Source organism: Phragmites australis, chromosome 11 (assembly GCF_958298935.1).
Source record: "Phragmites australis chromosome 11, lpPhrAust1.1, whole genome shotgun sequence".
NCBI lineage: Eukaryota > Viridiplantae > Streptophyta > Magnoliopsida > Poales > Poaceae > Phragmites > Phragmites australis.
The window spans coordinates 3,352,784-3,365,854 of NC_084931.1; the positions used below are offsets into that span (position 1 = coordinate 3,352,784).

At 41.9% G+C, this 13,071-nt stretch overlaps 1 protein-coding gene across 1 annotated transcript; it reads left to right on the plus strand.

Moving 5' to 3' along the window:
* Positions 1-3,785: 3,785 nt before the first annotated feature.
* On the plus strand, positions 3,786-12,400 carry LOC133884397 (kinesin-like protein KIN-13A). Its single transcript, XM_062323793.1, is given in 13 exon segments — positions 3,786-4,338; positions 5,777-6,010; positions 6,236-6,409; positions 6,496-6,600; positions 7,511-7,588; positions 8,613-8,694; positions 9,097-9,259; positions 9,853-10,188; positions 10,296-10,514; positions 10,622-11,243; positions 11,321-11,386; positions 11,745-11,829; positions 11,832-12,400. Coding segments are annotated over 13 exon segments (2,406 nt in total). The 5' UTR covers positions 3,786-4,170; the 3' UTR covers positions 11,906-12,400.
* Positions 12,401-13,071: the final 671 nt, after the last annotated feature.

The following is a 13,071-nucleotide window of genomic DNA, read 5'->3' on the forward strand; positions in this document are numbered from 1 at the left end:
CAGGGAATGAGAATAGGGGAATGGCTATTTCGCAGGAAAGACCTCGGAGAGTTGAGTATTTCAACTTTGCTTGTTGTAGCTAATTGTAAGGTAAATTGCAAATAAGTAAATACGAAAACATAAATGAGGTAAAGAGATAAACTCGACATAAGAGATTTTTATCCCGTGGTATCGGTGGCACACAAACTATCCCCTAGTCCACGTTGGAACTTCACAAAAGATATGCTCCCTGTCGTCAAGTCTCGTCCAGTCATAACTCTTGAGATACCAAATCACCAAGACAAGACCTTAAACACGGTGAGCTACCAAGCCACCAAAGCGAGGTCTCACCATTAACCTCTTTTCTGATCACTTGTACGCCATCTTCATGTCAAAGCTTTAGTCACAAAGACAAGGGCATCCGCGTCCCCGCACAATCATCTTGTCGCCGCTCCACACCAAGTCAGAGGTTAAACAAGTTACCGGCAAGTCAAAAAGACTCCAAGGTGCTGGCGTACCTAGAGGTATAAGCTTGGATCACTTCTTAATCCACACACTAAGTTGCAGTACTTAGCAACTTTTCTCTCTAGGCCTATAAGCATTAATCATTTGCTAATAATATGCTTAATTTCTTTAGATAAACACTTTATGTTCTTGGATGGCTTGGATGTCTTCTTAGGTGTATATAAACTTCTCTGGACTCCAGCTGCTCTAAATGAATGAGTGGAGGGGTATTTATAGCCTCAATCCCACGGACTAGCGGTTATCCCAACGGCTCAAATATTCTGTGAACACCAAATGATCCGGCGCTTACAGAGGTACAAGCACCGGACCATCCGGTGTGTATATTCTCAGAAATTAGCGGTTGTAACTCCACTCAAAGTTCTTCTGAACACCGGATTGTTCAGTGTAATCTCAATCCATCACCGGACTATACGATGAGTACACTTGAGCCAGACCGCGCCAAACTTCTTCTCTGCATAAAATACTCTGGTGTGCACTGTCTTCATCACCGGACCTTCCGGTGTGTAGAACTTTTTCTTTTCTGGATTTTCCACACCTTCTGTTAAATGCTCCGGTGAAGCCTCTGATGTGCACTATCTTCATCACTTGACCTTCTGGTGTGCAGAACTTCTTCTTTTCTGGGTTTTTCACACTTTTCTGTTAAATGCTCCGGTGAAACCTCCGGTGTGCACTGTCTTCATCACTGAACCTTCCGGTAAGTGCAATCCACTTTGACCCCTTCTGACAGAATTGCTTCGGCGTGTATATTCCTTATCATCGGATCATCCAGTGAGGTAAACTGCCTCTAGACATAATGCTCCAGTGAGTGTAATTCTTCCAGCACCAGACCTTCCGATGAGAACAATTTCTCTAGGACTTTTTTCAATTCAATCAAATTTTGTCCCAGCTGTGATGGCTTCTTGATGTATTGCATTCATAAGACCTACTAACATATATTCTTGACAAACATATTAGTCTCATTGACTATGTTGTCATTAACCACCAAAATCACAATCATGGTCTAATAGAGCCATTTTCGCTACACCACTTCCTTGTAGAAGTCAAAAAATGTGCCGTTGGAGATCAATGCGGCTCTGTTGGACCAGCAAAGGACAACAGCACAGTGATACGGATCGGCAAAGCCGATCCTGCTGGAGATGCCCTTGGTTTGATGACGCTACAATGAATGCAAATCACACTTTTATTACAAGGTTTTGAAATTGATGCAATGTTATTGCAAGTCATTTTATCTGTTTAAGCTGCCCTGCCATCTTTCTTAACACACAATATTGTGCTTAACTCATGATGCATAGCAATGCTCTCTTGTGATAGAGTTAAAGGGAGACATCATTTAGATGTGACACTTTCATACTAAAAGCAAGACCCCAATGCCTCAACCGTCCGAGCCTAGTGGACATGAAGACCAAGGTCCATACTCTTGTCACACGACAGTAAACCAAGAGCCCATTGCTAGAGTGGCATCCAAGTAAAGGGCCGTTATGTGATTACCAAAACGATAGGGAGCGCCATGTTCAAGAGGTGCCCACTGTTTAAAAAATAAACCGTGTATCTCCTCTCCTCGTGTTGCTCGATTGTTCGAGGGAGGCCTCGTGAGCGCACCATCACACACGAGCCACCTGTACTAGTGATGCGTGTTCGTCTGATGCAAGATCCGACGGACGCCACGACGTCCCTTGCAGAACTTTTGTGCGGACCGTCCGCTGTGATAGACTAGCAATGGGGGTGTATGGGCGAAGGAAAGGAAGCGGCGACTTGTTCGCACCAAAAAAAGGCGGTATGCCCAGTGACATATGCGCCCAATGTCTGTGGACCCCCCGTGCCAGTGAGAGGTTGTTGCTAGGCGAGGGTGGGGCCCCGTAGGTTTGATTGGGGAGAGAGGATCTGGTCTCATTCAACGTGCGATGTGGGCCCATCTTCTTTCATGGGTGACATCATGCGTTAGCCGTGCTCAAGTTGTTCGCATACACGAGAAACCGATCAAGTCTCTCATGCGTGCACAATGCAGTTGCCTGAGCTGAGCTTAGCAGAATACTCCACATTATGGCATGTACAATGAAGGATGCTTAAATAAACGTTTAAAGAGAGACAAGCGCTCTCGTTAACTTCCACAGTGGCTACCTACAATGCATTTAGGAGCACGAGCGGAGCTCGACGACATTGTTGTCCGCGGTGGCTTTGGTTCTAGACTTTTTGTTGCCTGCATGACTGCTGCAGAAAAACCCAACAATCCAACATAAATTGGTTGGCTGTGACATGGCTGTCCTTGCCGGCGACGCACTAGTTCCCACATGTTGTTGATCTCGTCATCCCTATCGCTATTCTCTTCACGCACTCCGGCGATGAGTACATGATGCCCCCAACCCCGTCGATGCCATTCATTTTCTTTGCATTGATTACAATCACAACGGTGCAAGGCCTGACCTACCCATGTTTATCTTCATGGTCGATGCAGCCACGATGAGCTCGGAGCTCACTTTCTCAAGGCTAGCAACGGAGTTCACTTTGGGAGGCCCCTTGCCCACCACTTGCTTGACAAAATGCCACACCCATATCCACACTTTCGACATAAGGTGGCTACCTCACACTAGCGCAAACAAGCTAGCGAGACAGGAGAGAGCCACACCCACGAGCCCATGGGAGAGAAAGGAAAGAACAAATGAGAAAGAAGTTGTTTCACAATGACATGTGGGCCCGTTGTGCAAACATTTTTTTTTTGCTAACCGGCTACCATGCATTAGGCCACGCCATCTACCACATCACCAAAACATCCTTCAAAACTGGCTGGGGGATAAAATATCTGATATTGGATAGTATGAGGTAGTAAATCAAGTCAAGTTTTTGTTTGAGTGCTTAGAGAGACAAACATGATTGTTGAGTAGAGTAAAATTAACCTTTTCCTATAAAACTTCACCAAATTAGAGGATGTGATAATTTGATCGGTCTACGGTGGTATTAAAATAAGTCCTATTTCCAAGTCTCACCTTACACCATTTGGCGATGCGTATGAATGGTGAGACCGCCGTCCCATTTGTTATCATGGTAATTACCAAACTACTAATGACACACATCATCATATGAGGAAAAAAATATGCAAGACGGCCATCCTCTTCGCCAAATGCACAAACAAGCAAACCCTTGTCAAACACAAAATGATTTTTTTTAAACAAAACAACACCCCAATTTCCTTCCCCCAAATTTTAACTTTTTCTTTGCTTGCAAAATGAAAAGCTCCTTTTTTTTTGAACTGCAAGAACTCCATTTTGGAGCCACCTTTTCTCACTCTTTAAATCTTTCTGAAACTTTCTCTCTCATCACTTCATCGGTTCCTCAAGATCGAGAGAGAGAAAGAGAGAGGGAGGAGAGAAAGAAAAAAAGAAATACTAGAAAAGAGAAGCTAGCTAGCCGGCCACCCCCAAGGCCCCAACTCTCTTCTCCCCACCAATTCTCAATTTCCCCTCCTCAAATCCGCCCGCATTTCCGACCCCCGCAGATCTGGGATCCGCCGCGGCCGGATCCGCCGCCGCCCGCGACGCCTCGAGATTCGCGTGATCCCGCCACCAAGCCGCCAAGTTGGCGCCGCAGCGGAGGTCGCAGCGCCTCGCCGGCGGCGGCGCGGGCTCCGCCGCCGCCTCGGCGCAGCCGCCAGGGGGCGCCGGTCAAGCCGCGATGGGGGACTCGGAAGACGCCGTCATGGCGCGGTGGCTGCAGTCCGCGGGGCTGCAGCACCTCGCGGCGTCCTCCGCCGCCTCCGCCGGCGGCGGCGACTACCGTGGCGGCATGGCCGGACTTGGGGGCGCAGGCGCGGGAGGCATGCTGCCGAGCCTGCTCATGCAGGTGAGGTTTGCCTTTCTCGGGAGAGATGCTTGATCTAATTCTTGGAATGCGGATCACAAAGGTGGCGTCTTTGGTGCGTTCTAGCGCCCTGCGTTACGGATCTGATCGCTGTCGAGTTGAGCTATTTGAATCTTGCGATTCGCGTTAGGATTGGTGGTTTCCGTGGAATCGATCGGATTTAGCTTGGTTTGTCGTAGAATCGGTTTGTGTTGCCCGGCTACGCCAGCAAAATAAGAATCTACAAGCGTTTGTTAGGCTTTCTACGGATGATTGATTGAGAGTGCTGCTCAACTGCAAGACATAGGTGCTTCACGGAGAGGTCCATCAAGCTCCTGGGGGGGGGGGGGGGTGCACATTGATTGATGGACAAACCCAAACTGTTGAATTGAGAACTAGCTACCCATCTTTTGTTACATCTGATTATAAATGGCAGATTATTTCGTTACAAACCCAAACTGTTGAATTGAGAACTAGCTACCCATCTTTTGTTACATCTGATTATAAATGGCAGATTATTTCGTTCCAGCATCCAATTATGCAATGTACAAAGTTTGTTGTAGTTTTATATTGAAAGTGGAGAGTCCATAGTTGAAATGGAATGGAGGATTGAATATTTGTTATTTATAGTTCATTCAGGTGGCATGTTGATAATTGATTTCCATTTCTTATGGAATGCCTCTGAAATTCAGGCTTCTGTTGGGAAGATAATATGAGAAAAACAATTAAGAGATGAAATTTGAATTCTTGTGTCTGTTTGTTATATTAGAATAGGAGGTGCCTTGTTTTTTGTCTGTCTCCAGTTCAGATGGCAGATAACAATTTGTACAGACTGACCAAGTATTGTTCTTGGACAGTTGGACCTATTGGAACCAACCATGCATGTTCTTGTCGGACTTCCATTTTGGCCCTTGTAGAAGTTTTGGCATCTAAGAAACCCTGCTAACTTGAATGAAATCTGAATTTCTGTAATGCAAATGGGTTAATGGGCGCCAAGTTAAAACTAGAAAGTAAACTCTGACATATATACATAGGCCCCGTTTGGCATAGCTCCAAATCCCAAGATTTCTTGGAGCTGATCTTGGATCTGGAGCCGTAGGTGGATTGAGGGTATTTAGTTGAGCCAGTTGGTTTTTATTTTGGACTAAATATAAAAGTTTAAACCACTTTATTTTATCATACAAACTCCATATCCAGCATGGATCTCGGAGCTGGAGCTGTGCCAAACAGGCTCATATATCTCAAATCTGAGGTGCATTATTTAGTCCTTGTTTGTCATGTGTGATATAATTCTTTTGTTTTCTATTAATGATGTTTGCTTCAAGTATTGCATGATTATACTTGAAAATATTATGGTGTCCCTAGTGATAGGACCTTCACATATGTTGTTAACATGTGCCATTGCATAACTGTGATCACTATTACTAATATTATTTGATAGGGCTATGGGCCACAATCCATTGAAGAAAAACAAAGGCTTTATACGCTGCTAAGAAGCCTGAATTTTAACGGAGAGTCTGCACCTGCATCAATCTCTGAGCCCTACACACCAACCGCTCAGAGCTTTGTTGGTGGGAACTCTGTAGAGGGGTTTTATTCACCTGAGCTTAGAGGTGAACTTGGAGCTGGCCTTCTGGACCTTCATGCTATGGATGACACTGAGCTTTTGTCCGAGGTATGCCATGAAAATATGTGCGATGGAATCCTATATTTTCTGCTTATTTAAGTATTTAACATTGATGAGACAATTTATGCCCCCATTTCCATGATTTTTGTTGTGCTGCGCTATCAAGATGTTACCGTACGTTGCATGTTTTAGGATCACTGCACATAATAGTGTTTCATTGGTGTGACGTGTCTTTATTCAGTCTGTTTTAAGCTTATTATTTTTCTTTGGCAGGATGTAGTATCAGAGCCATTTGAGCCTTCGCCATTTATGCCGAAGGAAATTGATGATGATGAGGATGATGTGATATCAGGGAGCCAGCATGTCCCAGCAGATAATTATGGTGTGGTGACCAGTGAAAAGGAGAGCACCACCAGAGAAAATAATGTGGCAAAGATTAAAGTAGTGGTATGTTAAACTCGTTGAAGTCACTGATATGATTGTGCCAACTGGATAACACTTAGCATGCCTGACTTAGTTCACCACATATTCAGGTAAGAAAGAGACCTCTGAACAGAAAGGAGCTATCTCGAAAGGAAGAAGACATCATAAGCGTGCATGATTCATCATCTTTGACAGTTTATGAGCCTAAGCTAAAGGTATCTACGGCTCATCTTCATGAAACTTTTGTTGTGCTTGTATTATTAGTTTTTGAAGCTACAATCATTTATTTATTTTTTTGGTTATTTACATGGTTACGGAAATCAATTCATTTCACGCTTATTCTGTTTGATTGTTGTGCTTGTATTATTAGTTTTGAAGCTACAACCATTTGTTTAGTTTTTTTGTTAGTTACATGGTTATGGAAATCAATTCATTTCACGCTTAAATTCTGTTTGATGCATTAGATGGTCATTTGGTCAACACATGAAGAGATACTCCTTTCACTCTTGGATGATTATACTTGTTGACTACCATACAGTGTACTGATGTGCTTACTCTGTTACTCATTTGCTGCCAATCAGGTTCAACTTTGTATCAAAAACTGAAATACTGACAACTCTTTTCCATGCCAACTGTGCTAGATGGCTACCACATGGATACTATGTAGACATGTAGCTTTCCAGTGATGTGAGCATGCATCTGTGATGGGACCCTGCTTGTTACTTGTATTGGGCAGGAAGAGTTTGCCATCATTATGGTGTAATATGTTCTAATGTAATGATAACTTGTATGTCTCCTCGTGCTTGTTGCATGTGACTAACATGTAGGGCTTAATAGTGCCGCTCCACATTCCTGATCACTTGAAAACGAACCCACATTACAAACCTGTGGTGCTTAAAATAATTCTTTAGAAGAGCTTATTGCCACAAAGCATTGGAGCTAACTGAAATCCTGCTGGTGTTCTTGTTTATTAGCTGTATATACATTTTGCAAAATAGTCTTTAAAATCTTTCTGAAATGCTGACGATAAACATGAGTTCATAATCTTAAAGATTTGAAGTGCTTCTTTGGACTTCTTTTTTCCTTACCTCCTGTTGTCTAATAACGCATTCCCTCCACTGGAAGGTGGACTTGACAGCTTACGTGGAGAAGCATGAATTTTTTTTTGATGCTGTCCTGGATGAGCAGGTTTCTAATGATGAGGTATTACTGTTTCTTTTGTTTGTCCAAATTATAGGCCTTGATTATTATGTAAAATTGGTTCTGTGGCACTCTGAAACTACATAACCACGTAGTTACATAAATGAATGATTTAGATTCAGTCTCAGCTTCTCCCTCTCGTGAACTTGGTTAGGTGAGGAAAATGCCGCGGCTATTATTTTCTGTTTATGTTTATAGCCAATAATTTGAATTTTCGCCAAGGAAGATGACAGTTTGGCTAATAAATTTCTAGGATGAAATCCTTTATTCAGATTGACAAAGTAGTAGCACCCATTTTTTTAAAACCTGACCACAATTTCTTTTTGTATTGGTAAGGATTGCACCAGTGCACCTTCCAATCTTCCACTTCTCATAAGCCATGGATATTGATAGGATGAATCCTTAAGTTCAGGGACTCTTTATGCTAGTGTTGAAGCAGGCAGCATGCCTGTATTGCTCATGCCTGCTACTCTCCAAAGTGCCCTCCCATGTGGCCATGTGCATTTCGCTGCGCCTCTTAAGCAACATTTTTCTTTCTGAAACGGTGAAACCTGAAGTATTGCAGCCCCCTGTAGTTCTCCAGCACAGCAGATGCCTCAGCTTGATACCCAAATATGTTTCCTCTGCTTAAGCCAATTGCTCAACAACCAATGCGGAGTACTTGTCCAACAGCCTACTCCTGCCCATTATAATAAGTGTGCCTTGGTCCACCATTACTAATGTGTACACTCACTGGCACGCCCACCTGCTTGGCAGCTGGCCAAGAGCTCTGTTTGGTTAATTGTGAGCAAATTGGTCCACATCATGATTTACTAACTACTGTGATATTCCATGTTACTGAATTTTTCTCATCTAACTTTATAATGGCAATGATATACCTCGAGACCCCAGTTTCGAGGCTGCTTGGTTTTTGTTCATAGGATCGGTTTTCTTATTGACATTGACTTTCCTCCATTATTGTGAATAATGTACATTCTCAACGATCATCACTGTATTTACTGTTTACCTTTTGGGATTCTCTGGACAGGTGTACCGTGAGACAGTTGAGCCCATAATTCCAATTATATTTCAGAGAACGAAAGCAACATGTTTTGCTTATGGCCAAACAGGTTAGCTAATACATTCTGTTATAGGCTTGTAGCAAGCTTAACATATATATTGCATTTTTTATGCATCAGTGAATCGTGGTTTCTGTTTATTTCTGTTGAATTGTAAACTTATCTGTCATTAGCATATAGCAAACTTTTCTAAAGTCTTGTTTACCTTAATTCCCTATATGCTTGTGCAAATAACTAGTCATCAGCTCCCAATGTTCAGTCCTCTTGAAACACTATGAGAACCAAATGTCATCCACTCATCCTTGACTAATGTCCCTTTGTTGACTCTTGGACTATATCTCTGATGTGGTAAATTGAAACATCTAAGATAGAAACTCATTTGTTTTTCATGATTACCATTCTAGATTGTCTCAACCTTCCCTTGCATGTCTTATCATCCCAATTCATGAGCAGGCAGTGGCAAGACATATACGATGCAACCTTTGCCTCTGAGAGCTGCGCAAGAAATGGTTCGTCTTTTGCATCAACCTGTCTATCGGAATCAAAATTTCAAGTTGTGGCTTAGCTACTTTGAGATATATGGTGGGAAGCTCTTTGATCTTCTATCTGACAGAAGGTTGGTTGTTGCATGTATATGTTCTATTTCTTTCCCTTTCTTTTCTGGGTTGGGTGCAATCGTGCTTGCTCATTTGTGTGCATGTCTTTCTTGTTCACTATCTCTGGTGAGAGTGTTGAAGCATGTGCTGTAGTTTGAGGTATCTATTCTTTATCAAAAGTCAAAACCTTGTCATTTTTTAGCCTTCAACCATAGTTTGTTTGGATGAAAAATCCATATTTTGGGATACTGAGTCAAAATGTTTCTTGATGCTTTGATTCGTAAAGTGGCATGTTGTAGGTATAACAAAGCATTATTAAAGTTCCATTTGATGTATCCTACATATTTCACTACCTTCTAGGTTTTGAGAATTTAACTTCAAAATCACATTTATTTTGAAGTTCGGGCCATTGATCAGTTAGGATTCGCCGTTTCCTTGTGGATCTCTGGGCCTATGAATCAACTTTTTGGATGAAATCACAACAACAACAACAAAGCTTTGTCCCAAGCAAGTTGGGGTAGGCTAGAGATGAAACCCACATGATCCAACTAAAAAGATGATGATAAAACAATAATATTGAATTGAACTGACTTTTTTGTCCTTTCTTTTGTAGGCAACTACTAATGAGGGAAGATGGCAAAAAACAAGTTTGCATTGTTGGTCTACAGGAATTTGAGGTTTCGGATGTCCAGATTGTCAAGGAATATATTGAAAGAGGAAATACAGCGAGGAGCACAGGATCTACAGGGGCCAATGAAGAATCATCTAGGTCGCATGCTATTCTGCAACTGGCTGTGAAGAAGCACATCATAGTAACTGATAGCAGGAGACACAGAGATCGCGATGCGAATGAATCTAAAAATACAAAGGCTGTGGGTAAAATATCATTTATTGATCTTGCTGGAAGTGAGCGTGGTGCCGATACAACGGACAATGATAGGCAAACAAGGTGTTGCTTTTGTCTCTGTAGATTTGCTCCGCAATGTTGATCTCTCAACCTCCTTTACCATCTAATTACTATTGTCTCTTATATTAATCAACTTGATATCATATCAGGATTGAGGGAGCGGAGATAAATAAGAGTCTGCTAGCTCTCAAGGAATGCATTCGAGCTCTTGACAATGATCAGATACACATTCCTTTCAGAGGAAGCAAGCTTACTGAGGTTCTTCGTGACTCGTTTGTTGGTAACTCTAGGACGGTGATGATTTCTTGCATTTCTCCAAATGCAGGTTCATGTGAACACACACTAAATACCTTGAGATATGCTGATAGGTAACAACGTAAAAACTACTTTATAATATCCAATTGATATACAGGTTCGTTCATTTTGAAATGCTTTTTCTTGTCATTAACTCTGTAAATTGCTGATTAATTAACAGGGTCAAAAGTCTTTCGAAGGGTGGAAACACAAGAAAAGAGCAATCCACAGGACCAACTACAGCTTCTAGCAGGGAGTCTTCATCAGCTCCATCATATCCTTTATCCGCTGAAACTGAAGAAATCCCTAACCAGATTCAAGAAAAGAGACCGGTTGATACTTATAGGAAGGGCGTTGAAAATTTTACCTCCAACTCTTCTGTGGAGCCTGATAGAAATTCCTTTAGTGAGATTCCAAGTTATTCTAATAGAGGGAGAGAAGACAATGGTGCAGCATCTGGTTTCAATGACAGAGAGAGGTTCGATTTGAAGTCCAGCCAAACTGCTTACACTAGTAAAGCACAGTTGGTTCAGAATTCAGCAAACACACAAGAAGAGGAGAAAGTCACAAAAGTCTCGCCTCCTCGGAGAAAGGCTTATAGAGAAGACAAATCTGACAGGCAAAGTAATTACACAAAAAAGGATAATGGGCCTGAGATAGGTCGGGCTGGGTATAAGGTGCAGCAGGCGAAGCAGCTGCAACAGCAGCAAAGGCCACCATCTGCTTCAGCTTCACAGGCTTCATCAAGGCAATCTGAAAAGGAAAGTTCTTGTGATGATGTGGAAATCGACGCAATTCTTGAGGTAAACAATAATTCATGAGTAATATTGTGTTATTTTATTGACAGAGCTGCAGTGGTAAACTTTCTTTTGTATGTTAGGAAGAGGAGGCCCTCATAGCAGCTCACAGGAAGGAAATCGAGAATACTATGGAGATCGTGCGGGAAGTAAGTCTTAATCTACAGAATTATGTTGATAATCATGTTCTTAGATTGACAACTATATGCGCTAAATCATCTTATTCCATACTATTTAGGTTACAATCTTATGATGTGAGCATAATGATATTAGTGTGTTCCAGGAAGAAATGTAATTTATCTACACATATGTCCAATGATCACAAGGAGAGAACTAACGTTAAGCAGTATAATTGCTGTAAATGATAGACTAGTCTTATTAAGTATGTTTCGACCTTGTAGTTTATTCTTTTGTTGGAAGATAGCTGGTTGAGAATACTGCTACTAGTTTACGATATTATTATTATTTTTACCATGCTGCTTAAACGTGTGCACTATTTTATCTCAGGAGATGAACCTTTTGGCAGAAGTTGACCAACCAGGTAGCCTTATTGACAATTACGTGACACAACTGAGCTTTCTGCTGTCGCACAAGGCTGCGGGCTTGGTCAGCCTCCAAGCACGCCTGGCACGGTTCCAGCATCGCCTCAAAGAGCAGGAGATCCTTAGCCGTAAGAAATCATCCAGATAGTTTCATCATCAGTGGCTTTGGCCCTTTGCCTGTTCTTTTGATTGAGCTCAACCGTGGTCTGTTAGAGGTTTTCCTCTTGTGCGTTCCTGTAATGTTGGATGAAAGCAAGGTGCTGAAAGAAGACACAAGAGTAGCCTCGGGGCAGGGTGTGATACCGGGTTGGTATCATCTGGACACTTGGTTTGTCTAATGGTCCTTTTTATGGTGGGGCTGCTTGGGCGTGTTTTTTTGGCAGATGCATGGCTTGCCCTCTTTGCCTTTTTTCCTTCTTTTGTATGAGGAGAAGAAATGACTTTGTTTGCAGATATCAGTGGGTTTATTTTCACGGTGGCACTTTTATGAACATAGATACAATGTTGTATATTCATTACTGATATTATTTGCATTGAGAAAGGAAAAGGGTGTGTGTATGGTGAAGGACTTGGAATTATTTGACCCCCAATTGAGTCAGTTTACATGAATGATTCGTATGATCTGCCAAGTGTGCACGGGACGACTGGATGTAAAATTCATGTCATGTTGTAACTTTGTGTGTTTTATTGTAACGAATGCTTTAATTTGCATCAGGATTTGTACATGACGATTGGAATTTGGAAGCATGACCATTTTTGAACCCTGCTACAGAGTATGCTATTAGCTCGTTTGAGTTGAGTTGCATCGAGCCAAAATCGAACGAACATATTTCTTTTTCCAGCCAATCTCCAAAGGATTCTCAAATTCAATTCATTTCTCTTCAACTCCAGCTAGAAATAAAATTGAAACTCATGAATCTTGAGGTTTTCTTGCAGTCCTTAATGTTTGCTAAGTTTCAGTTGCATTTGTAAGGGTTTTGCTTTCCATCATTGCTTCACTAAGCGCCGTGACGACATTGGTGTTTAGCTATATTGCTTCATTGTGCTACCAAGCGGTGGTGGTGGGTAGGGGCTAGAAAATAACAGTAGATATCTGTATTATTTGATATTTATATTTAGCTAAAGAAAAATCTGTATCCAACTTACAAACGGATATGAATATAAATATATTTAAATTTGTTTATATTCTTTTCTCTTAATTCTCTCGATCCTAACTATTCTTTTATTGATCGGTAGTATACCACACATCCTGTAGTGATATATGACATTTTCATCTCCCATCCAATTGCACA